This window comes from Polypterus senegalus, chromosome 12 (assembly GCF_016835505.1).
Source record: "Polypterus senegalus isolate Bchr_013 chromosome 12, ASM1683550v1, whole genome shotgun sequence".
Classification (NCBI taxonomy): Eukaryota; Metazoa; Chordata; class Cladistia; order Polypteriformes; family Polypteridae; genus Polypterus; species Polypterus senegalus.
The window spans coordinates 112,898,631-112,925,880 of record NC_053165.1 but is presented as its reverse complement, the minus strand read 5'-3'; the positions used below and the strand labels follow the sequence as shown (position 1 = coordinate 112,925,880).

Sequence of the window (27,250 nt, the reverse complement as noted above, 5' to 3'; positions counted from 1 at the left end):
TGAGTGAGTGAGTCAGTGAGGGCTTTGCCTTTTATTAGTATAGATATATATATATATGACAGCAACACTCATCACTCACAACAGTGACAAAACAATTACGTTGACAATCATGTTACGTTATTTTCAAAATGTTTCCTTTTCTTTTTCATTACTTCTTTAACACACTACTTCTCCACTGTGAAGCGCGGGTATTTTGCTAGTATATATATACACAGATAAACATATATAAACATATACATATATACATACACATACATATCTACATACACACACACACACATATACTGTATATACACATATATATATATATATATATATATATATATATATACACATACATATACATACACACACACTAGCAAAGTACCCGCGCTTCACAGCGGAGAAGTAATGTGTTAAAGAAGTTATGAAAAAGAAAAGGAAACATTTTAAAAATAAAGTAACATGATTGTCAATGTAATTGTTTTATGACTGTTATGAGTGTTGCTGTCATCAAGGATTTGACTATCATTATTTCTTTCAATCAGGTTCGTATTTGGAGGATGTGTTGTGTTCAAGTTATATTCCGTGTTTGTCAACCGTTATAAAGATAACAGGTTTCATTCATCGAAGTGTTCTACCCAAATCGGTACTCGTGAATCTAAGATGTTTAACAGGCATTCACGGTATTAAGTTGTGGATTTGCCTGCGAATATTTAGCGGCAGCGTGTCTATGAACTTAATGTAAACTTAAGCTTTACACCTTGCATTCCTATTGATATGTCTACAAAGGCTTGTTCAGCTTCAGAGGGTTGTTCCTTTCTTACTGCATCAATAAACAGCTCGTCTTCCTCTTTATCTGAGACATCACACACTGCATGCATGGGTATACCTTTCCTAGTCCTGCAAACTTTAGCGAAGTGGTTCAATTTACCACATTTTTCACACTGTCTTCCTTTAGCTGGACGTGTGCTTTGTTTCTGCAGTAGCTACACTTATGAATATGCTTTTATGCGTCACTCGCTTCATATTCTTTTGCTGCCTTCTCAATTGTGTAATGCGTTTTTCGTTCAGCGCTCTTTGGAGCTTTTGTTTGTTGTCTGCGTACTGCGTTCATAGTCGGTTCACGTGAGCCGCTCGGAGTACATGCATCGAAGGTTCTCAGCTGTGCTTGTGCTATCTCGTGCGATGTCCACGGCTTTATTTAATGTTAGCTCAGACCCGGCACTTAAAAGTTTCTCTCGCACTTTCGCTGAGTTTGTGCCAAACACTATTCTATCCCATCTTCGTTTGCATAAGCACAGTCCTTCACAAACAATTTTAACTCTGTTACAAAGTGATCAAAGGTCTCATTTATACCCTACGTCTTCTCATTAAACTTGCATCTCGCGAATATCACATTCGTCTTAGGCATGACAAACGCCTCAAAGCGGTCATAATAAGTTTTCAGTACCTTGGCTTCCTCCTGGGTGAGAGTCAATGTGTTAAAAATGTGTTTTCCTTTTTCCCAGTCCACAGGAGCAGGTATCTGCATTTCTCACTCTCGCCTTTGCCTTTTAGTGGGCCAGAAAACATCACCTCCACGTGCTGTCGGAACTTTTTCCATTCTCCCGGCAGGTTAAGAGAATCCCAGTCAATTCGTGGCGAGGGAACTCCAACAAAATCCATGACTGTCCTCTATTCTGACACCATGTCTTGTTTTCACAAATTGTGAAAAATGAAATGATGGCGAGACTTTCTTTTAAAGTATACAGGGGAACTTTATTTATTACAGCTCTGACATTCACGGTATCCATGCTCTAAATTAACTTCCACAATAGTAACCTTGAGGTCCCTTTTTCTGGTGCCTTCCTGATGACATAGGTGCCTAACCCATGCCTGATAATAATACATTTCAATGACATATAAATATTACAGTGATCACCTCGATAGACATCTCACCACCCAAATCGCTACTCGTGAATATAAGATGTTTAACAGGCATTCCCGGTACAGTGTAACCTTGGTTCACAACCATAAATTGTTCCAAAACTCTGGTCGTAAACCGATTTGGTCGTGAACCGAAGCAATTTCCCCCATAGGATTGTATGTAAATACAATTAATCCGTTCCAGACAATACGAACTGTATGTACATATATATTTGTTTAGTTTTTAAGCACAAATATAATTATACCACAGAATGCACAGCGTAATAGTAAACTAAATTTAAAAACATTGAATAACACTGAGAAAACCTTGAACAACAGAGAAAACTAACACTGCAATAGTTGGTGCTATAGCGCTACCAACCGCTGGCTAAAAGCACTTTTTTTAATGAGTTTTAAGCACAGGGAATAAATGAACATTTGAAAAAATCCGTAATTTAATAAACCACCAGGAAAAATAACATTGCAACAATGCACACTACGAACAGATCGCTGAAAACAGAAGTGAAAACAAAATCAAGACCAGTGCATTCTTTAACTGCCTTCCTACCTTAATGCGTCTAGCTCTCTCTCGCGCTGCCTGTGTGTCTGCATCCATCTCTTAGGCTGCCCCTGTATGTGTGTGTGTCGCTCTATCTCTATCGCGCTGCCTGTGTGTGCGTCTCGCTCTCTTGCTCAGCCTGTGTGTGTGTGTCGCGCTCTCTCGCTCAGCCTGTGTGTGTGTGTTGTGCTCTCTCGCTCAGCCTGTGTGTGTGTCGTGCTATCTCTCTCGCACTGCCTGTGTGTATGTGTGTCGCGCTCTCTCACTCTCTCTCTCTTGCTCACTGCACAGGAAATGCATAGGGAAAGACTGAACATGTACAAACCGAAAGGGAAACTGGCTTGTTCGTATACCGAGTGTGTGGTCACAAAATGTACCTTATAGGGGCAGGCACTCAATTACGTGGGAGGCGTGATGACGCTGACTAACTCCGCCACACGGCACCACCTGCAGGCTATGGTCGTATACAGTATATGGAAAAAAGTAGGTGCCAGTTATGACAGTTACACATAGAATTTCGAAATGAAACATGCTTAACTTTTTAAAGTAAGCTGTAAGGAATGAGCCTGCCAAATTTCAGCCTTCTACCTACACAGGAAGTTGGAGAATTAGTGATGAGTGAGTCAGTGAGTGAGTGAGTCTGTCAGTCAGTCAGTGAGGGCTTTGCCTTTTATTAGTATAGAGATTACGCTGTGCATTTTATGGCATAATTAACTATATTTGTGCTTAAAAATCTTAAAAAAAATATATTTACATACAGTTTGTACGGTCTGGAACGGATTAATTATATTTACATACAATCCTATGGGGGAAATTGCTTCGGTTCACAACCAAATCGGTTTTCGACCAGAGTTTTGGAACAAATTATGGTCATGAACCAAGGTTCCACTGTATTGTAAATGGGCCTTCTTCAGCGAACAACTAGTAGGTTACAACTTTCCGATGTTCTACAGCAATTAAAGGAAACTAAGCCTTACAAGTTGAAGCAAACAACTTGCATAGGTTTCCCAACTTCTGTTGATTACTTAAAACCTTCTGTTTGTCTTAAAGCAGAGTTGTAAGAGTCTATGTTACTACACCCTCTGAAGTACTACTTGGACAATATTACACTGTAGAAAGTTGTAAATTACAGTGATAATGGTAATAAAATGGTAATTAACAAATGAAATAAGACTTAGAATTTTTACCATCAGAACTGTAGGCCTTTCATTTAGGGAAATTTTTAAAAAGAAAAAATCGAGGTGTCAGTGAGTACGGTGTCCAACACAAAGCAATTAGAAACTGCTCAATTTCATAACCTGATCACATGACAAGTTTCTGAGGGTCCTCAGCTTGCGTGATGGGCACCTTATAGCACAACAGCTTCAAGTTTACCTTCAAGCACAGCTTAACAGTGAGTGAAAATTGTAAGACTCAGTTTCTACTGTGAAGAGGTGACTTTGTGCTGCAGGTATTACAGGTTAAGTAATGGTTAGAAAGCTATTACTTAAAGGACTAAATATAACCTTGAAATACAAGTTGTGGACCACTGCAAACTGGAAGAAAGTTGTTTGGACTGATGAATCAAAATTTGAAATCTTCAGTTCATCACGCAGGATGTTTGTACACTATCGAGATGGTGAAAGGATGGTTCCTCAGTTTGTAATACCAACAGTCAAACATGGAGGAAGAAGTTTGATGATCTGGGATTCTTTTGCTGGAGGCAGAGTTGGTGACCTGCACAGAGTGACCGGATTTCTAAATCAAAAGGCTTAACACAGTCTGGCTGTTGTATCAGCAAAATGTGGCTACTTTGATGAATCAAAAATGTGAATAAAATTTAATACACTTAAAAAAATTAAGTCGAGGAAATCATTATTTGTAATTGTTTATTTGTTCTTGACCTTGATTTCACGAAACATGAAAACTTTAAACTGTGTGCATTTCCATAAAAACTGGGGAGTTCTAAAACTTTTGCCCTGTAGTATGTGTATATAACACACACAAACACAGTATATTCAATCTGTCACATACCCCCTTCATTTGTACTGTAGTAATGGATGAGAAAAAATTTTTAATCTAATTTTTGTATTTGAGCTGAAGATTCACCTCTCCCATTAATTCATTGGTCAAGAATCCTGTCTTCACTTCAGAAATACTGTATTATGGGACTACATCTTTCTGGTTTATATTGTATGTTGAGTTTTCCAGAAGTATTAATATTTCAGAAAAAATGCAGGCATTTTGTATGTTTTGACTTTGCAGCTGGATAACAGAAATGTGGATTATTCAACATGAATTGCATGCTTTTTTGCTTTTTCCATGGACATGCTGGTGACTACTGGGTACATTTATTACGCACTTTCTCCACGAAAACATGAGATTAAAAATGTTTCCTGACAATCATTACAAACTACATGGGGTAAGTGACTCAAAAAAAAACATTATTTTTGGATGGAGTATTTCTTTAATAATCTATACTAATAAAAGGCAAAGCCCTCACTCACTCACTCACTCACTCACTCACTCACTGACTCATCACTAATTCTCCAACTTCCCGTGTGGGTGGAAGGCTGAAATTTGGCAGGTTCATTCCTTGCAGCTTCCTTACAAAAGTTGGGCAGGTTTTATATCGAAATTCTACGTGTAATGGTCATAACTGGAAGCAGTTTTTCTCCATTTACTGTAATGGAGATGAGCTTCAACGCCGTGATGGCGGAGTTTCGTGTGACATCATCACGCCTCCCACGTAATCACGCAGTACATAGAAAACCAGGAAGTCCTCAAAAAAGCGCTGAAGAAAACATGCATTATATAATTGAGAAGGCAGCGAAACAATAAGAAGCCATATTCATGAGTTCTGCTACTTCGGAAACAAAGCACGATGTAAACCTACACTTTAAATTAAGTTCATAGACAGGCTGCCGCTGGCGTTTGTAATTTAGTGCCTGCCCATATAAGGCCGTCCGTCAGCGCAATCCAATAGCAAACTGCCACGGGTAAATATTCACGGGTGAAGGACTGTGCTTATGGAGAGGAAGATGAGATGGTCAGGGTGGTGTTTGACACAAACTCAGCGAAACTGCGAGAAAGTTTTAAGTGCCAGGACTAAGGTAACATTAAATACAGCTATGGACATAGCAGGAGATGGCACCAGCACAGCTGGGAACCTTCGATGCATGTACACCGAGTGGCTCACGTGAACTGACGCAGTGCACAGATAAAAAGCAACAGTTCCAAAGAGCGCTGAACAAAAACCGAATTACACAATTGAAAAAGCAGCAAAAAATATGAAGCGTTTGATAAGCATATTCATAAATCCAGCTACTGTGGAAACAAAGCACACGGTGGAAAAAGTCAATGTCCCGCTAAAGGAAGACAGTGTAAAAACCCGTGCATGCAGTGTGTCAGGTCTCATATAAAGAAGAAGACGAGCTGTTTATTGATGCAGTAAGAAACGAATCGATGAATGAAACCTGTCATCTTTACAACGATTGACAAACACGGAATGTAACTTGAACACAACACATCCTACAAATACGAACCTGATTGAAAGAAATAATGATAATCAAATCCTTGATGACAGCAACACTCAGTAACACTCACAAAACAAATACTGTATATTGACAGTCATGTTACGTTATTTTTAAAATGTTCCCTTTTCTTTTTCTAGCTTTTTTAACACACTACTTCTCCGCTGCGATACGCGGGTATATATATATGTATATATAAAGACCGATCTACATACTCGAATAATGGATACTTTATTCGCCATCAATGATTGTTTTGGTAAAGCCATACTCAGTGAATTGCGCGATCACATTTGAAAAAATATATCTTTTCAAGTTCTATTTAGTCCATATGTGTCAAACTCAAGGGCCGCGGGCCACATCCGGCCCGGCGTGTAATTATATCCGCCCGCGAGATCATTTTATATACTGTATTATTATTATTAATGGCGGGTATATGAAGCGCTGGTAACACAATAAACTACAGATCCCATAATGCAGCGCTTCAGCTGCCTTGCCGAACACTTACCGCGTTAATCAAGTCTACCTTATGATGCTGCAAGTTATTGCGAAGCTACAGTTATTGCGCACTGAGTTTGCACGGCGCTTTGGTGACTTTGAAGAACAAAAAAAGTCCGTCTACATGCGGCTCGAACCTTGTGCATGTTTGGTAGCACATATCTGTGTGAGAAGCTCTTCTCAGTGATAAAGACTAACAAAACAGCACACAGGAGTCGCCTCACTGATGAGCACCTGCAATCCATCCTGAGAATCTCCACAACACAGAACCTCACACCAAACAGAAACGAACTTGTGGCCAAAAAAAGATGCCAGGCGTCCAGCTCTAAAATGACATATGAGCAAAGACAACTGAATGATTTGATTTGTTATTGCACGTAAGAGCGGGAGTCAACCGTTTTAACAAACAGCGTATTGCACTGATCTGAAATAGCTGTGTGTGTATATATGTAGATATGTATGTATATGTATATATATGTTTATAAATGTGTGTGTGTATGTATGTATATATATATATATATATATATATATATGTATTTGTGTGTATATATGTATGTGTGTGTATATATGTGTGTGTATATATGTAGATATATATATGTATGTATATGTATAGATATGTATATATATGTTTATGTGTGTGTGTGTAAATATATATATATATATATATATATATATATATATATATATATATATATATGACAACAACACTCATCACTCACAACAGTGACAAAACAATTACATTGACAATCAGGTTACGTTATTTTCAAAATGTTTCCTTTTCTTTTTCATTGCTTCCTTAACACACTACTTCTCCGCTGCGAAGCGCGGGTATTTTGCTATCTTTAATAAATAAAGAGGGGATATGTTTGTAAGATCTTATAGGTATATGGAGACCATCGTTGCCTGATGATGTAAACTGAAGTTACAAAAATTGTGACTTCTGTTGTGTTGTTCTCTTTGAGTTTAGTTTGTTTGCTGCTTTTGTATTTACAAGGCACAACAAGGCTACCAGATGTTACACATCACCTGACAGGGAGTGGGTATTCAAAACAATATACAGCAACAGAAAAATGCCTGGAAATGGAACTGACAGAATCATAGCCAAAACATATGCAGGGGTATGAGACAAGCAAAAAATGCAACTAAAACCAATGTCTATGCCGAAATACAAAGCAAACTCAAGGTCTTGAGTAGTATAGCTAAGATCCTAACAGTAAGAGTCTTCTTGGAAGCACCTTTGAAAATTAGTTGCTGTAATAAAGAAAGGAAATCAAAAAACTGGATGCTAGAAGCTGTGTGCTGCTATCTTACACCTGCTAAGCTTGTGTCATCACATGGCTGGCAACAGGGCTGTAGATGGCTGTAGCCATGCAAGGCAAGCTATCAAATAGTTGTGACCTTACTAAACAATACACACATGCTGCCACCAGAAATTTTTGAAAAAAATAAAAATTAATGTAAATAGTAAAAAAAATGAAATCAACTGAATCTTAGGCAACTATAACTCAAAACTATCACACTGAGTAGCAGCCAAAAAAATTTTGGTCTGTTATTGTCATGCAATTTTCATTTTACATTTTTTTCTATTGTGATTATCAAAATCATCAACAGGCAGAATTATACAAAAGGTTTACAAACGAGTTTTGTTCTCGTGGACATGTGTAACAAAGTCAAAACGTGCAATGAAAATGGTTCTTTAATGGGAAACTGGAAAACAAATTTTTCATCACAAGTGTGTACCACTGGAAAAAAGGCTTTAATAATGCCTCACTGTGACTTTGACTGCTGTTTTTATCTTTGGCCAAGTTAGAGGTTTTCCTTCCTTTGCAGTAATTGTGATTCAAATTATTTATTTATTGAGCTTCTGTAAAAAGCTAAATTTCTCTCTTAAGGCAAAAAAGGGCTACCTAATTTAAACTGTTGTCACCAGACTGGATAAGTCTAAAGTAAAATGCTCATATTAAAATGTGTTTTTTATTTAAAACTTTATATTTGTCTTTTGATCAAAATAATGATGTGTATATTTTAAACACATGCTTATAGAAACAAAAATGACAAGAATCCGAGGAGGCATACGCAATATAAAAGGTGGCGAAAGGTGTTTATTTATTTATTTATGTTTTAATCTATCGACCCATTACAACTACATTTATGTCACTTGAGAATGGTGTTGAACTATATCATAATCTAATTTATAGTATAAGTACAGTGTGTGACATTTATTTCAATGAGCTGTAATCTGTATTTCAAAATGAATTCACTTAGACATGTTGCTGTCTCTTGATGTCACTACCAGAAAGTATTTTAAACAATATGGAGAAAATGTATATAATCAATTTAATGCAACATGGCACTGTTTGACGGCACCACTAGCGATGCAGTTGCTGTTTATACCTTCCATGCATATTATGATGGGTTCAAATAAATGCTAAAATCCACATCAAAGACATTTACTTTCTCAACTACATTCTGAAAGCGACTTTTTTAAATTAAATGTGCAATTAATTTTTTTCTTTAGTGTTTTCGCCTCCTTTGATGTAAAGCTTTATTCATTAAATTATGCCAATCACTTGCAATATTTCATATTGTACAGTATTCATAATGTTCTGTACTTAACAGTAAAGAAATTTGATTATTCCCACCATGAACGTTTTTCATAAAAGAAAGCTTAATTAAAGATTCAATATACATTTTTAAATGTGATAAAGTATAGTTTAAAAAAGCAACTTCAAAAATGATCCTGTTCCACATTCTTACTTAAATATTAGCCTTGACTGAAGAGTGAACTCACCAGATCCTGAGTATTGCTGACTCTACCTGAGACAATCTGGAAGTAGTTCCAAGCAAAAAGGAAGAACAGGAAGAAAGGGACCATGTAGAGCTCTATATACCATACAGTGACCACAAACAGCTGTAACAAAAAAGACACCAACAAAAAATATTAAATCCGGAAATAAATGGTAAACCTATGAGAGTCTAAAATGTGTTTCAAACAAGGAGAGCTTCTAGTCCATTAAACACATAACAAAGTTATCCCAAATACTACATAACTGATAGACTGTGAAATATTATTAGCTACAGTGCACCTGCTTTACATACCATGGCTATGATCAAATTAACTATCACAATGTACTCCACAAGATAATAAAATCACTTTGGATTACTGTTAAACCTTATAAAAAAACGTTTGCCATCTATTACCCCAACCCTTGCCTCAGTTATATAATTTGTCAGAACTTCAGCTTCAAGCTTACATGCTGAAACCTAAGAGTGATGAATTTATAATAAAAGTGGTTTCATTTTGCAGTTTGGGGCATTTTGAACATTTCTTTTCAGACTGGTTAAGTATAAAGCCAATGTCACTGCATTAATTTAAAAATGCCAGTGCCAGTGTTGGAGGCAATGCGTTAAAAGTAACACGTGTTACATAATCAGATTACTTTTTAAAGTGACGAACCACTTAAAGCAATGCTTATTTTATTTAAGTAAAAATACCTGTGCTACTTAAATAAAATAAAAAAAAAAATGCTGTTACTGTGGTACGATAGTAGCTTATTCCTGACACTTTCACATATGCTTTCCTGTGTGGTAACAGACAGTGAGAAAGAAATTAAGCACCTGCATAGTGTGCAATCAACTGAACAAAAGTTAAGTATACACTTAATCCTGCATGTGCTGTGGGGTAAAAAAAGATTGATCTGTTGTTGTAGCAGTAGTGTTCATTCCATGAATCTTTGGGGGCTCATGTTAGGGATGGAAAAGAGAATGGATGTTATTCACTTCACAGCACATGAAGGACTAAACATATTTATACAACACAAGAAAACAATAAAATTTGGCTCAGTATTTGGTCAGTTACATGAAAGAGACAAGTTTAGAATTTCATAGCATGCTAGCTAGTGAAATGTACAGTTTTTCATGCAAAAGAAGAAAAACTCACATTGTTGTAATGCATTACATTTTATAAGTAACTATATGTTTTTATTTACTTTTTAGTACTGAGTAATGTACCTAAGTTATCTTTAAAAGTAATATTCTCCAACACTGATCACCACTAACATTCACATAATACTAGTTTGCAGCAACAAATTTCAGTTCAGCAATATGGAAACATGCAAGAGATGCAGGTATTAGCGTGGGAAAGCAATTAAGTTTGTCAAAAATCAAAACTGGTGACTGACTTACAGAAGGAGCATTTGTGATTGACATAAAATGTGGCATGGGATACAGATTCCTAAAGATTATAAAGTAAAACCCAGTAGTAGTAACAATGTCCTTTATAAAGAGAATAAGAAAAGTCCTACTTTTACGTCCAACAAATATGAAAAAAAAGTTACCACTTTATGGAGCAATGACACACAAACATAGATAATCAGTGTCACACATGTACGTTGGAGGACCACCTTCTAGGTTTATCGGAGGTAAGTGGTAACATCCTGGGGTGAGAGGGGACACAGTCTTTAACATCCTTGTCTCTTTTCTCACCCAGAGCAGTGTGAAAACTCCCACTAAGGGCAACTGACTCTGCTCCCAATGGACTGAGGACTATAAAAGAATGGAAGCCATGGTGAAAAGTGTCTCATATAGGAACTGAACAGCACAGAGCTCCCTAGCATGACCAGATTGATGCACATTAAACACAGCATGAAGACTCCTTTTTAGTTTATTTCAATTTATTTCTGCATATTCCATCAAATGTTCTTTTTGTTTGAATTTATTTATGCTTGGATTAAAAGAGATGACGCTGGCACAGCAAAACTTCCTCAATGTTGTGAGTGTCCTTCAAATCATTCACGTCAGAGAGATAGATATGAAATTGTATAAAAAAAATGCTTTCTTTATCTCCTGCTTAATGACAGCAAAACCAAAACACTGGTCATAGATTTCATAAACCAAGAGGCATACAACATTACACATCTACATTGGAAAGAATGTTATGGAATGAGCCACCCTCTTTAAAATTCTTGCAATCATCATTACTGAAATGGGCACAACATTTCACCTATGCCTTTACTTCTTTAGGTGCTTCAAGAAAGCATACACATAGTATAAGCTCTAAATTCAACAGGTGTAGAGTGGAGTCTATCCTTACTGGTGGGATTATTCCCCTTGATGGCATCTGTTCAATACAGGGCACCAAAAACCCCGTAGAGGATGGTGAGAATGGCTTAAAATATTATTTATGCACAACTTCTTCTGTTCAGAGCACTCATATTAACACACATTGCCTTAGAAACACAAAAATTATTTAAAAAAAAAAAACAAAACAGTCATCCTGTACAGTCACTTTTCTCCACCCTTCATTGTAAAAAATAGTACAGGGCCAACAGCACTTGTATCACTAGATTCAGTATTTATCCTTAGTTTAAAAAATAATACTTAGTAGCCATTCATACTATCAACTGCATGAAAATTCTCAAAGTGTGTTCTTGTATATCTACTCTACACATATAAAATCACATGCCTAAAAATGCAACGATTTTGGGTGACTTTTTACGTCACGTTTTTGTCATACTTTAAATCGGGCTTATTTTAAAGAAAGTTCTGGTTTTTATTTTTGATCAAATAAACTTTCTTTCACAGGAACAAACTATATAAAAAAAATCCAATATTCATATTTAGGTGATTTAGTTAGCTCAAGGTTGAGGCGCCAAAGGGGCTTGCCCCACTAGTACTGTATAAAATCTTAAGCCTAAAAGTGCAACAATTTTATTTTTTTTGTCAAGCTTTAAATCAGGCTTATTTTAAAATTTATTTATATATGTTTGATATCATTCTTTTCAGAATTTATCAAACTTTAATGTGATATTGTTAGATTTTCAGATTCTTATTCCGTTTTTAAATTATAAACTAAAAAATGTCAAGAACTCCCGTCCCACAAGACGAGACTTTGTGGCAAAAGATTTAAACATGCCCGAGGCCGGAAATAAAAGACAAAGAGTAGGACAGCTGCTGTACAGCCTTTTAAATGTTTAAAGCGACGTGTGAGATGCAGATCACGTGGCACAGCAGCCGATTATGCAAAGAGGAGGTAAAAAAAAACCAAAACTGTACTTGTTTCCCATTGTACCACCGTTTAAGAGGGGGTTTCAGAGGAGCGAGCGTGTCTCCTTGGGATGTGTTCAGCCACCCTCTTTACAACGCGAGCGGCAGAGACGCAAAGTGGCTGGAGCATAGCGCAGGCCTTTTGGTTGGCAAGCGAAGCGCGCAGGGGGCAAACCCCCTAGTATTTTCTAATGGCATATTTAATATTTAAAGGCATTCTATTCATCAATCACTCTTGGTATGGTAGAACTCTCTCTTATTCGAGGGAGACAAAGTAATTTCAATGCATTATGTACACAGCAATAAATCTGGACTTTAATTAAAATTAAATTTAACTTTAGAAAATATGTGTTTCGTTTCTGTACTGAATATTCCTTGTACAGTTCATTTTCAAATAAGCCATACAATGAGGCAATGTTAACAACAGCATGATGAAATATGAAATATAGTTCTCTAATCTTTCCTCTTTTTTATAACTGTGGATCTTGGCAGGCAGCTCTTTCCATTCAAAACTACTTTTGGCCCTGTCCTGGTGTGCCAGATCTGCAATCTTTTTTAAATAATAGATGCCTGTATTTTCATCATAGTTTGCTCAAACAAACAAAATTAACTTAATTGACAGTACCAGTAATTTATCACCTTAAAACAACTATTTTGTCTGTTTGCCTCAGGCTGTGCTGATTATCTTATCACTTGGATATAGAACTATGACAGCCAGCCAATCAAAGGTGTGTAATATCCCATGTCACAAAGCTGTATCAGAAAGCCCCATATCACACATTTTAATATAAACATGGCTTGTCTGACAGAAGAGAAGTGGTGGGTGAAGGCAACGTTAGAAAAAGTGACAGAGAGATGTGCAACCGTTTCATCTGACCGCCAGCAAAAGCATCTTATGAATTACACTGATTGCTAGATCAAAAGTAACCGCAGGACAAACTTCCTATTCTTGGTATTCTTTGTAAGCTTTTTCTAAAATATATATATATCCAGAAATTGCTATCTATATTTTCTTTTATACTCTTTTCTACTACTATTTTTATTCTTTAATAAATACCATGTTGCTTTTAAATTTCTACACTTTGTCTTAATATCTGGAGTGATTTAAGTAATTAGTAAATATTAAGAGCTTCTGGAACAGTCGGAGGTTGCCATAGGCTACAAACTATAGGGTTTATCAGGCTGAGGAGGGGAGTTCCATCCAATAGAAGGAATAGTATGGTAAAAGAAAGACATCATTGGTTGTTAAATGGCCTACAGCCAAGGATGTTGAGCCTTTGTATGCTTAAATATATTCTTGGAGGCAAAAGTAATATTTATGTCTGAGATATATCTAAGACATTGTACGTTGTTCGTGCCAATCATAAGTAAGTCTCTTAAAGTGATAGTGAGTGACAAGGCTTTGCATGCGTCATTCATATGGCACTTATATGGTTAGGGTCTGTGTGTGTGTGTATATATATATATATATATATATATATATATATATATATATATATATATATATATATATATATATATATATATATGTGTGTGTGTTAATCTTAAGGTGCAAGAGTAGAATACTCCAGTAACAAACCTTTTGAGTCCACTTACACGGGAAAATATATCTAGGCCCTACAAGAAAGCAAGTAATGGTAGTTCAAGGGTAACAGAATGATAATACAGGCCCCACACTTTTGAGCACAATCAAACCCTAATCTCCTTCTTTAACATCTCTGCCCAGTTTTCATATGTATTTAATCGTATCTCTTTATGCAACATTTTCACCATGCTATTATTTTATTACAAAAAAAAATCATAATTTTAGTCTGCAGAAATAGCATTACCTGGTATATGATGTTTTGGGCCCTTAAAGACTAAAGATTGGTTTTATTAAGGGAGACTCTTACTAGCCCCAGAAAGAATTACCACCCAATGTGGTTTAGCTGGATAAGAGTGTGCTTGAAGGAACAGGCTGTACAAAACAGAGCTTTTCTTGAGAGTGTTCACTTAATTTTGTCACTTTAGCCTTTCATATGAGGATTACATCTCCAAAAGTTATACTGTATATAGTAAGGGAGAGGTACTGTCTTACTTTTTGTTGGCCATGTGCTCTTATGTATGCAAATTCTAAATGGTTTTGTACAGAATAGTTATTATATTTTGCTTCTGTTAATGGAAATGGCACTAGTACTTAGTGCTCTTTTGTTAACCACTCATGTGACACTACTACTTTCTTTTTCAAACAAGTTGTTTTCATTAAATAATTTAATTTAATATTTTATTCATTCCAAAAATATGCATTACAAAAAGAGGTTTTATACTATGATAATCAAAAATAAGTGTCAGTGAAACAAAACTAAAATCTAAAATATAAATCAATCCCAATACTAGAATATAATTAGTAACTATAGTGTATAAACCACACTAAAGCCCTTGCCCCTGCTGCCCAAACCCACAAAACAATGAGCTAGTTAGTATTACAGGGAGGCCCACTGTGTAATTAAAACAAAAGGAGTTTAGCAGAGTCACAGGCAGGAAACCAACCGAATTATTTTAGAATAACATTAATGAATCCTTGCCAAATACTTAAAAACTTTGCACAGATTCATGCAAAGAAAATGAGATTTTTTTCATCTTTACATAATATATCATTTTCCTATTGTGTTTAGGAAGGCATGTAGTGTAGGCAATAATGGTCAGTTTATCACCAAATAGTTTGAACTTGTTTGAAATAACTCCAGACATTGCTGTAAAAGGATTTCCAATAATCCTACACTATCTGATAGAGCAGAAAAAATCTTTCTAAAATAGTATTTTGGTTTTAAACAATCCCAAAACACATGCCTGAGTGAGGTCAAAGCCACCTAAGTATAATTCACAGCTAGGGTCCACTCCCTGACATATTTTTGACAATTTAACTTTAGAGTGGTGTGTCTGTGTATGATTTTACTTTTCAAAGAATTATAGCATGTTTTGCACAAAAGTTGGACTAGTGCTAAGCACGATGACAATAATTGATAAAGTCTGGAAATGTTGCCAATATCCTTCTCATTATTAGTTAAAATATTTTTGTTAGTGAGCTTTGGTGTAAGATTAGAAAAGTAAATTAAATTTCTTACTTTTAAACAAGGCTGCTAGCTTGCAAATAAAAAAAAATAACTGCATTAAAGGAATTTCATATTTACAACAAAGTTAATCAAAAGGTGCAAACACATTAGGAATATAAAGATCTCTGAAGACTGAGACCTACTGTCTTCCACGATTTACATACTGTGTAATCAAGGGAGGGTTTGAATGCACAGTTATCCTGTAATGGAGCAAAAAAGAAGTTGTGTCCTTGAAATATTTTGTACATTGGTTCTATATTTTGAGAGCATTAAAGAACAATCTGATTACTAGTAAAATGGCAAATGTTTAATGACTGGAGTACAAAGAAAAGCACACAAAGAAATCTTACAAGATTTCCTTACATTACCAGTTAAGTAGATGACTATTCAACACTTTCTTCTTTTTTAAATTGTCTGAAATTACAAACTTTTTACAACACAGCATTAAAGCTGAAAGTCAGATAGCTTCATGCCACCTTCTGCTTTCGATCTCTGTTATGTTGATTTTTTTAATATGGCAAAACATTCCTTATAAATGAGCTCATATCAGAGTTGAGCATTTAAAAAAAGGAGTTGTTAATAATTATTTAATATTCTGAAAGAGGAATAAAAATTTGAAGAGGATATTCCATTTTAAATATATGAATTCTGCCTGCTAAGGAGAGGTAAAGAGTTCTGTTGACATCTTGTCTAGTGCTTTCCATCAACCTGCCAAATTGTTTTAAAAAGATCTTTAAGATTGTTTCTAACCTTAATTCCCAGATACTTGAGGGGAAAAGAACCAAAACTTTTTTTCCTTATTAATCATAATTATTGTATTAAATGTTTTTTACACGATCTCTGGATTTATGATTGGCAATGATACATTTGAGTGATGAAAAGAACCAAATCATCCGTATAGACTGGTATATTTTACGGTTGACAATTTCTGGACCAAACCTAAATTTATTCAAAACAGTAAAGTGAAAGTCCCATGCTATTCTTTCCTGTTCTATGTCCAGAGACGCTAAAACTTCTGGAAGGTTGAATTCTGAAGGATTGTACTCTACATCCACTAAGTGGTGAACATTTGATGATTGCTACTTGACTTTAATTAATCCAGCTGGGTCTTGTGGTGCAATTATAGGGAGCACTTTCTCAATTCTTTTCACTAGAACTTGGCCAATACCTTTACATCATTATTTAGTAGTGAGACTGATGCATAAAACAGAGATCAACACCTGGTATACGGTTTGGGGTAGAATAATGTCATCTTTTGCATCTTCTAACATAGCTAGCATTAATACAGTGAGTTTAGCAGACATATTTTTGCAAAATTCCATTGGATAACTGCCTTGTAAAATCTTGTATTTTCCCACTTTATCATGAATTTATAACATCCTGAATTTCAATAAGCACTGGTGATTTGTCCAGTTTTGCTAAACTACAATTTACCAAGAAAGGTATTAACATGGACAAATATTCAGGGAGTACAGTACTTGGACTACTTTCAAGTACATTGTAAAAAAGGAGCCATATGACAGGAAAAGAGAAGCACTGTGGTGGAGTGGATATCACAGGTGACACACAGTTCCACAACAGACTAACACACTGTCAGTGGTTTGGTTTTGCCTTATAACCAATATTGGATGGATGGAATATAGCACCCTTTAATGCTACAGTGGGCTGCTTACTCAGTCTTCTATAAAAGAGGTCAAAAACCTCAGGAATTTAGAAAGATGCAATCCAAATACTAGAAAAGACTCAGATACAACTTGTACTTTAAGACTTTTTTGGCAAGAAACATAGCTGCCCCACAGTTATAAAAGTGGATAAAATCCTGAATTTAGTTGAAAGATTGCAAGGAAATTGGGGAAGAGGACACAAAACCTAAAAGCAGGTTTAAAACAATAAAGTCAAATAAAGGCAGAAAAAAGACTAGGAAAGTTGATTTCTTTAGATGATCTAACCTGTTGCAGAGGATGGGGCTTGCAGATATGAATTCCTGTAGTAACAGAACACTGGTGTTTTGACTGCTACACTCTTGTGGTTCTAATCTACTTCTTTTTACATCATGAAAACTATGAATATACAGAAGATGAAATATACACTCATTTCCTCATCCACTTTTAAACACTACAGCTCTAGATTTAAGGAGGCATAGTTAAATTTCACTAGATTGATTGATTTTTGACTTTTACAGTTATAATCAATGATAAAATGTCAAGCACGGAAAAGGTAGGTAGGTAGGTAGGTAGATAGAACTAACAATATTTATCCCCAAGAGGGAATTTGGCTTTTTAAAGTATGAATGAATACAGCAACTGTTACAGAGAAGCTGTGCATTAACAAAACGATCTAAAGAAAAAAAAAAAGTTACATTAAAAGAGAACACATTTAAGCAACAAATTACTTGAAAAAACTAATAAAATACCCACCATAAAGTGGATATATACAGTATGCTTACTGATCATTCTGGAATGCATGAAAATATACTTTACTGGAAATGGAGGATTTGTGGCAGTTCTCTTTCACGGCAGGATTTTCTTCACTTTGGTATATAAAATCTTTTTTGTATAGTACCTTTCCAAGTAAACACCATCCTAAACTACTCTATTCTTTCTCAAGAAGATGCACAGAATGCAAATCAGAATGAGAGGTTTAATCGGTTCATTTCCATTCAAACAGCCTGGCTTAAAAGCTCAAAGGCATACCCCCTATCTTGTTATAATGATAGGGAAAAAAAATCAATGAAAATTACGATTGCTTGAAATATTATGGCTCCCTACAACCTTGTAATGGCCTAATCGGGTTCAGAAAGTGAGTGGATAGGTGAAATATTGTAAAGTCTAGTTGGCAGCACTTAAGAAACAGTTCTGAGATCATTTGAAGAAAGAATGACAATGTACTTGTCCTGATAGGTATAGTATCTGTTCTCACTATGAAAGCTTTAACTAGTGTTTGGACAGGTAGCCTAGCCATCCCCTTGAGGATAAATTTTAAAACTGCTTCTAAAGCACACTTAAGCTCTGCTGGGGATCTGAACTTTATGGCCCTGATGCAAAAGTAGCTATAATAGCGACTAAGGTCTAATTGCCTAGTCTACAATATTCCGAGAGGCTTCCATGGGACCAAATTCATCTCTACCCAGGAAGCAGAGACAAGGAATCTGTCACAAGGATTCATAATGGGCCACTAATGCAAATTTAGTTAACTGCACATGGCCTGGATAAAAGATAATGGTATAAAGAAATATCATTTGAGGTGACTATGTTGTAAAGCTATATACAAAAAAGAGAGAAAAAAGGCTAAAATTGTCTGAAATTACCTGTATCCTATTAAATAGGAAATGAGGCAATGGAAGTTAAATATAAAGGTTTTCCGATGTTAATATAAACAGCCATGTAGAAAGTTTACTGCATCTCTCTTTACAGCTTTGTTCTGAGTCAAATAAATCTATTTAATTATTTTTTATTTATTTTAAGACACTGCATCAGACACCCCAATTAACTGTATTTTCAAACTTAAAGAACACTTAAAAGTATGTGTTTTGTTATCATATGTGCTGCATCTTTAAATGACGAAAAATTTTAAAATCAAAAGAGATTATATTAAACTATTAGCAAAAGTGTTTATCAAATAATCTGCCAACTCCACTTTTCAACTCGATAGAAAGTCAACCAACTTTAGCGTAAGTATTGCATGATGCAGAATCAGCTTCATGGCATCTGGAATGCCTTGGAACTACAGAAAAAAATGTTTAGATGTAAGGTTCTTAGCTACAAAGAGAGAATGATTAAACGAACATGATACTGGAGAAATGTAGGTATAGGGAGAATTCAATGTTTATATATTTAAAAAAATGTACTTTAAGAAAAAATGTGTTTTGTGTTATAACACACGGGAAACTTTAAGAATCAGATTGTCATTTTAATATTATCACTACATAAAGTTGATCTAATCAACAAGTAACACTAAAAAATTGTACTCTAGAAGTGTTTATTTCAATAAATTCAACTAAAGCTAAAATAATTATTACACAACTCACTTAATCATCCTCAGTCTAGTAACAGTTTGTATCAGGTGCAGCAGAATAGGTGAAAATGATTACAAACCATTACAGGGCAGCATGAAACAAAGTTTACAGAACTGGGTCTATCCTAGGCACTCAAACATACAGGTGAATAGCAACTGCCTATAACAAGACAAAGGGAGCTTTCTGATGGCTGCAGAAGAAATCTATCAGAATTACAAAATTATTCCAAAGACCATTAAAATTAATTGTAACAAAGAACCAAGAATTATATAGAAAAAGAAAAAATCTTGGTTCATATACTGAGATCAGGATTGCACACCAGTTTTCATAAACCCACTGAATGAAATATGCTCAAAGGTCTCCAAGAACCTGAATTTAAATAATAAGTTTGGCATTTTTTAAGTTGAAGTTATTTCATCACATACATGGTATATATGCATTTGCCACACAAAACTGTGTTCCAAAGTCCAGCATTACCTATAATTTAAAAAAATATATTTTGGCTGCACTAGCATTTGACATTGGAAATAATGGGGCATAAGTAAAGCCAGAAAATAAAAGCCTTAAAACTTACCAAATACAAATATTTTCATAACCTAGTTAGTTGTTGAGTACTTATCTGCATCTTGCAATTACACATACAGCGTAAAACAGCTTTTATAGGTCACTTTTGAAGCAAAAAACAAAAAAAAAAAATTATGAGATTCGGCCATTTTAAAAGAAAACCAGCAGTGTGCATTTCCTGAGTACTTCTAGTCTTCTGGAATAATCTTTCACCTCAGGGGAAGTGGTTTCTTATCAAAAGATAAAATTACTTTTCATGCTACATGGTTGGTTTTGTTTTGACTCACTTTTGTTTATGTGAGAACCTAAACAAAAGAATATAAAATGTATCCGTACCTTTACAAAAACAGTACCAGGAATATGCAATAAAACAATTATTTCCTAATTCCTTTTGTTGTTTCAAACGTGTTGGAAACTTGGGAGGCTTGTTTTGTTTTATTGAAATTCATAGAAGATATATTTGGAAAGTTTTAGGCTTTTATTTTACATTGGAGCTTTGTGCCCCATTTACTCCATTGTAAAGTGCCCCAGTGCGGGCAAGATGTTTTTCAAATGTATAGAAAATGCTGGACTTCGGAACAGTTTTGTATGGCAAATGCATATACGTCTTGTTTGTGAAGAAATAACTGACTTGGAAAATACCAAACTTATGCTTTAACATCAAAGCTAGGGACCTCTCTTCCAATAATCAATGTGAAGGTACAGGAGCTAGCTTTCAAATGTTGCACTAACTTGGTCTACAAAGTGGATCAGATTTTGTTTACTAAAATAGTAGATTTAATAACTCCTCATTAGATAGAAGAATGTGGCCAGTACTATCATAGATAAAAGATAATAGCAAAGTTTAAAAATATTTAATCTACACAAAAATGTGTGTTCATCTGTAAAGCTAAGCCACAAGACTTAAAAAAGATTAACCCTCCTTTAGCCATAAATGTGCATCCTATCACTTCCATATTTTCACTTAATTTTTGGAAATGTAAGATATAAGAAAACATCAATGTGCAACTTCCGAAGTAGACATGTTACATGGAAGATACTAAACTTGCTTCATTCAACCTTCTATAAGTATGAAAGAAAATGGAAAAAACATGATAAGGTAGACTTTCATTGCCAAATATTTTTTAATTATTAACACATAAATATAATGCTGCTTTTTTAATGGACTGTTAACTGGAGAGTTAAATGAAGCAGAGTTCTTAGTACATTTTAGTACTGGTCAAGGATTTTGTTACAAATTTTTAAAAACTGAAGAAACATATAAAATGGCATGAGCACATTCCACAAGTTCCAATAAGAGTTATAGTATAATAATAATAAATGTCTAAAATGTTGATCTTCTCTTTAAAGTCTTAAAATATACACTACATAAAAAGAGTAACAGTTGATTTCTAAAGTATTTGATACCTTGGTTAATTCCCTAATTTTACTATGTGATATTCTTATTTCAAAAACTTGGAAGTCAAAGCAAATTTTATTTATTTATTTTTTAAATGTCACATTGCTTTATATTGAATTGTTGTCAAGGTCTGGAAAAATGTTGAATAGATCATTGTGAAAAGAATCTGATTTTTCTAATTTCAGAAAATACAGAATAGGTGTGTAGGACTCTGGTCCTGGAGGGTTATATTGGCAGCAGGTTTTCATTCTAACAATCGTCTTAATCAGTGACCAGTTTTCTTGGCTAACTAACTTTTTTCATCCTTAATTTTACCTGACTTGCTATTTAAGACTCAGATCCCTTGCTTATTTCTTTTTTCTTCAATTAGTCAGCAAACAATAATTACATACAAAACAAGCTAACACTTGACCAGCTAATCTGTGTCTATCATACAATATCTGAAAATAAAGAAAGGTGAAAGTTTCAGTAATGTTGATCTACTCAGCTATACAAACCATTTTCATGATGTTCTTAGAAAATAGAAAATAAAGTTTGTGAAATGTCTGCTGAGGCAGAATTAGAACACCAAGCCATGGAATTATGCTTTAACAACAAAAATCAGCTTCTAATTAAGAAACTGATTGGAGTGAAACTGGTTTGCTCACTTCATATCTCAAGGTGTCATTTAAGAAAAAAGTAGCAGTTCAGAGGACTGAACCAATTATTAAAAAAAAAAAAAAGCTGCAATCAAAATTAAGGGAAAAGAAGTTAATCAGTAGCAAAAACTGAACACTAATTAAGAAGATGGTTAGAATAAAACCTGCAATCACATTAGCCCTCTAGGACTGGAGTTGGGCACCCCGACATAGAATATTGGTTTAGCACTGAGTTATAAAAAATATTTTTTAGGATTCCTCCAGCTGAGTAATGTAACTATTTGCATAAGTGGCATGGTAAACATTGTCCTAAAGGCAAAACCAAAATGAAAACAAATCCTTTAATTATTAATCATACACAGAAAATGTTTTGGAGGGTTCAAAACCCCAAAAATCCAAATATCAAAAATAACCAAACAGACACAGGAACTAAAAACAGAACAATACCAAAGTTCAGGTTATAACAGCCTCTTCTCTGCCCCATCAAGTGGCCCCTCTCCTTGAAACTCAATTTTGATGGGTTATCAATGTTTACTGAAGCTTGAAAAATGCTATAAATGTAGTCAATTTTCTTTGGAAAGACAATAAAGACTTGCTGCAATGTGCATCATAGACACCAATTTTCTCTTCTTAATAATGACATTAACATTTTGGAAAAATGGCCAAAAAAACAGAGAAATAAACTGGATTTATTAAAGACAGAGATTTAGTATCCAATCTTTAGTGCTTGTTTATTGTAGTATATTCATCTGCAGATTCTGAATTCCCAAAGATTTTACTAAATTTGGATGAAGAAAAAGTATTTGATAGAGAGGAATAGGGATATATGTTTACTATACTGCACAAATTTGGATATGGCCCTAAAATATCTGCATGGATTCAATTGCGTTGTTCTAGTTCAGACACCTCCAATCCTTATTAAAAATACCAACTATGATCATTTCAAAGTTTAAGATGGAACCAGACAAGGGTTTCCATTATTGTCAAGGCATTTTGCTATTGCTGTTGAACCCCCATAGCTATCTCAAAAATAAAATTGAACATAAAGGATGCTTTATATTTCTGTCTCACATTCCCTACACCATTAATATTAAATATGTTAAGAGAACTTCATATTATTTCCAGATTCAAAATTAATATACATAAAAGCATGCTTTTCCAGTTAATTTTCTTGTATGTCAGACCAAGCCTGATCACTTTTACTGCTATATCAGAATAGCTTAAATACCTTAAAACTATTATAATTATAAATTATAAAGCTGATCCCGGGACTATTCTGATACATAATTGTGAGTCATGGCGGTAAATGATAAAGCTAGGATTAATAATCTACTGTCTGATCTATTTGTTTTAAAATACGGGTTTTTTATCAGCATATATTCTCATATTCTTATTATTACTTACTTATTATTATTACTTACTTATTACTTAGTATTACTAGGGCGCTAAATGTTTATGTTTTATTGTGCTTAATTACGTTTTCCTCCTCTTTTTTCTTTTCTAATTATTTCATGTGTACCCTAAATGAGACTGTTCAATATCATACCCTTGGTTTACTGTTATTGCTATTACTGCATTAAGACTTGTTATGCTTGTTTTGGACACATCTTTAACACCATCACCTGGGTTTATTATCTGGGGGTATCATCTTAATGCACTAAAATTGCTGAAGATTATATATATATATATTAAGTGCAAAATTCTTTTCTTTTTTTCTTTTTCCTCTTTTAAAGACTATATTGGTAACAGATATCTCTATCTTTTAACCTTAAAGCGCCACTGCATGGGGGCTTGATGTGCTTTGGACGTGCTCTGTCTCTGGGTATGTCAGAGGACTGGGACTGCATGAAGTGGGTTTTAGCCTCACCTGGGGAGGCAAAAGGGAGGGTGGGGGTTAAGGGGAAGAGAAAGAGAGCAGGCTTGATCTATATCTAATCTATCATCTCAATCTTTATAATTATAACTATCAACGTAATAATAAGCTGCATGGCAACAACTCTTGGGGAATAGGAAATTAAGACCTAAACTATTTCACTTCCAGTTAAGACTATAAATGACATCAAAAACTCAGAATCAGTGTCTCCATGATGGGACAGTTAACTTCGTAAGCTGGAATGTTAAAGGCCTGAATCACGAATTAAAGAGAAAGAAAGTACTTTCTCACCTAACAGGTCTAAATGCTAAAATAGTATTTTTACAGGAAACCCACTTACTAAGTAAGGATCAGTTCCGGCTGCAAAAGACTGGACTGGCCAAATGTTCCATTCTAGTTTTACAAAGAAAACTAGAGGGTGGGAATTCTCATACATAGAACAGTACCATTTGTAGCATCAGATGTAGTATTGGATCCTGAAGGGAGATATGTGATGGTCATGGGAGACTTATCTAACTGTAAAATGATTTTGATAAATGTTTATGCACCTAATGTTGATGATAAGGAATTTATACAAAATTTATTTGCATCCATTCCCAATCTGAACACTCATAAACTTATAATGGCTGGGGACTTTAATTGTGTTCTAAATCCACTTTTAGATAAGACTTCCTCCACAGGGGAACGCAACTAACACCGCAAAGATAATTACAAAGTTTATAACTGATCACAACTTATCAGATCCCTGGAGGTTTTAAACCCAAATTCAAGAACATATTCTTTCTACTCACCAGTACATCATTGCTACTCAAGTGATTACTTCTTTATAGATAATAACTTCTTGCCTAAGATTAAATCTTGTAAATACGATGCTATTGTTATTTCAGACCATGCTCCGATGATCTTGGAGCTGAAATTACTAAGCCCCATACACTCACCCCAGATGGCGCTCAATCCGCTTCTATTAGCTGGAATTTGTATCCAAACAAATTGAATTCTTTCTAGAGACAAATACATCCCTGAGATCTCTGCAGGAATACTCTGGGAAACTCTTAAGGCCTTCTTAAGAGGACAGATTATCTCATATCTTTCCCACAGAAATAAATCCGCGAAGAAAGTAGCAGAGATAAAAGCGAAATTACTAAAATAGATGAAGAACATGCCAGACTACCAAGCGAGACTCTACATAAGAGGAGGCAGGCTCTACATTCAGAATTAAACCTCTTGACAACTAAAGAAACCTGAACAACTAATTTACAAATCCAGACATCATTATTATGAACATGGAGAAAGCTAATAAGCTTTTAGCAACAAATTCACAAGCAAGATGTACGCAACGCAATCTCGGTAATTACTAACACTAACGGAGATAAAATCATCGAACACAAAAATATAATGTACACTTTTAGAGACTACTATAAATCCCTATATACTACTGAGTTTAAAGAAGACAATATACAATCTAATGCATTTCTGGATAAATTACAGATACCACAAATTGGCGCTTTTAGTGTGGAGGAACTCGATAAACCTCTGTCATTATCAGAATTACTGGATGCTATAAAGTCACTCCAAGGTGGAAAAGCAGCAGGCCCTGACGGCTACCCTGCAGAGGTTTACAAGAAATTCTCCGCTCAGCTAGCTCCCTCCTATTAGCAACATTTACAGAAGCCAGAGATAACCAATCTCTTCCACAAACCTTTCGCCAAGCACTAATCACTGTCTTTCCAAAACAAAATAAGGACTTATTACAATGTGCATCATACAGACCAATTTCACTTCTGAATAACGACGTTAAAATACTCTCTAAAATCATAGCTAGAAGGATGGAGAAAGTGCTCCCCTCAGTAATATCACAAGACCAAACTGGATTTATTAGGGGCCGACACTTATCTTCAAATCTTCGACGCCTGTTTAATGTAATATACTCACCAACTAAATCAAACACCCCAGAAATATTATTATCATTGGATGCAGAAAAAGCATTCGACATGATTGAATGGAAATACCTTTTACTATTTTGGAGAAGTTTGGGTTTGGCCCAACATTTGTGCATGGATTAAATTACTGTATACTAACCCAGAAGCTTCAGTTTGCATCAATAACATTTGCTCAGACTACTTTAAACTAGAGCGTGGCACAAGACAAGGATGCCCTTTGTCACCACTGCTGTTTGCAATTGCCATTGAACCACTGGCAATACATTGTCGAAATACTGATCAGATAAAGGGGATTAGCAGAGAAGGACTGGAACAGAAAATCTCATTATATGCAGATGACATGGTACTGTATATATCGGACCCAGAAAATTCTGTGCCTGCAGTCTTAGCAGCACTCACAGAATTTCAAAAGCTCTCTGGTCTCAGAATTAATCTGAATAAAAGTGTACTCTTTCCGTGAATTCTCAAGCATATAATATTAGATTAGACACCCTTCCTTTTATCATTGCAGAACAGTTTAAATACCTCGGGGTAAACATCACAAGTAAACATAAAGCTCTTTATCAACAAAATTTCGTCGTCTGCATGGAAAAAATTAAACAAGACTTGCATAGATGGTCAACCCTTCATCTCACACTAGCTGGAAGAATTAACACTGTTAAGATGAATATTCTTCCTAAGCTCCTTTTTTTATTTCAAAACATACCAATATACATTAATAAATCGTTCTTTAAGCAATTAGATTCAACAATAACCTCATTTATTTGGAATTCTAAACATCCACGCATCAAAAGAGCGACCCTACAAAGACAAAAGGCAGAAGGCGGCATGGCTCTACCTAACTTCCAGTTTTATTACTGGGCAAATATACAGTCGATAAGAACCTGGACACAAATAGAAGAACATACACAGGCATGGACCGCAATAGAAGTAAAATCCTGCAGTACTTCTTTGTATTCCTTGCTTGTGCTCCAATAAACACACGTTATCGGCAATACACTAATAACCCAATTGTGCTCCACTCACTTAGAATCTGGAACCAATGTAGAAAGCATTTTAAGACGGAGAAGCTTCTTTCTGTGGCACCCTGCAAAAGAACCACCTCTTTCAACCCTCACAAACATATGCAGTTTTAATATCTGGAAAAATTTGGAATTAACTTGCTTAGAGATCTTTATATAGACAACGCCTTTGCATCCTATGAACAATTACATTCCAAATTTAACATTCC

General features: G+C 35.0%; 1 protein-coding gene across 1 annotated transcript in view; it reads right to left on the bottom strand.

Moving 5' to 3' along the window:
* Positions 1 to 27,250, bottom strand: part of mctp2a (multiple C2 domains, transmembrane 2a) — a 405,706-nt gene that overhangs the window by 105,027 nt on the left and 273,429 nt on the right. The window contains exon 18 of the mRNA XM_039773287.1: positions 9,245 to 9,364. Within this exon, the coding sequence (XP_039629221.1) occupies positions 9,245 to 9,364 (120 nt within the window). The remainder of the gene's footprint in view (positions 1 to 9,244; positions 9,365 to 27,250) is intronic.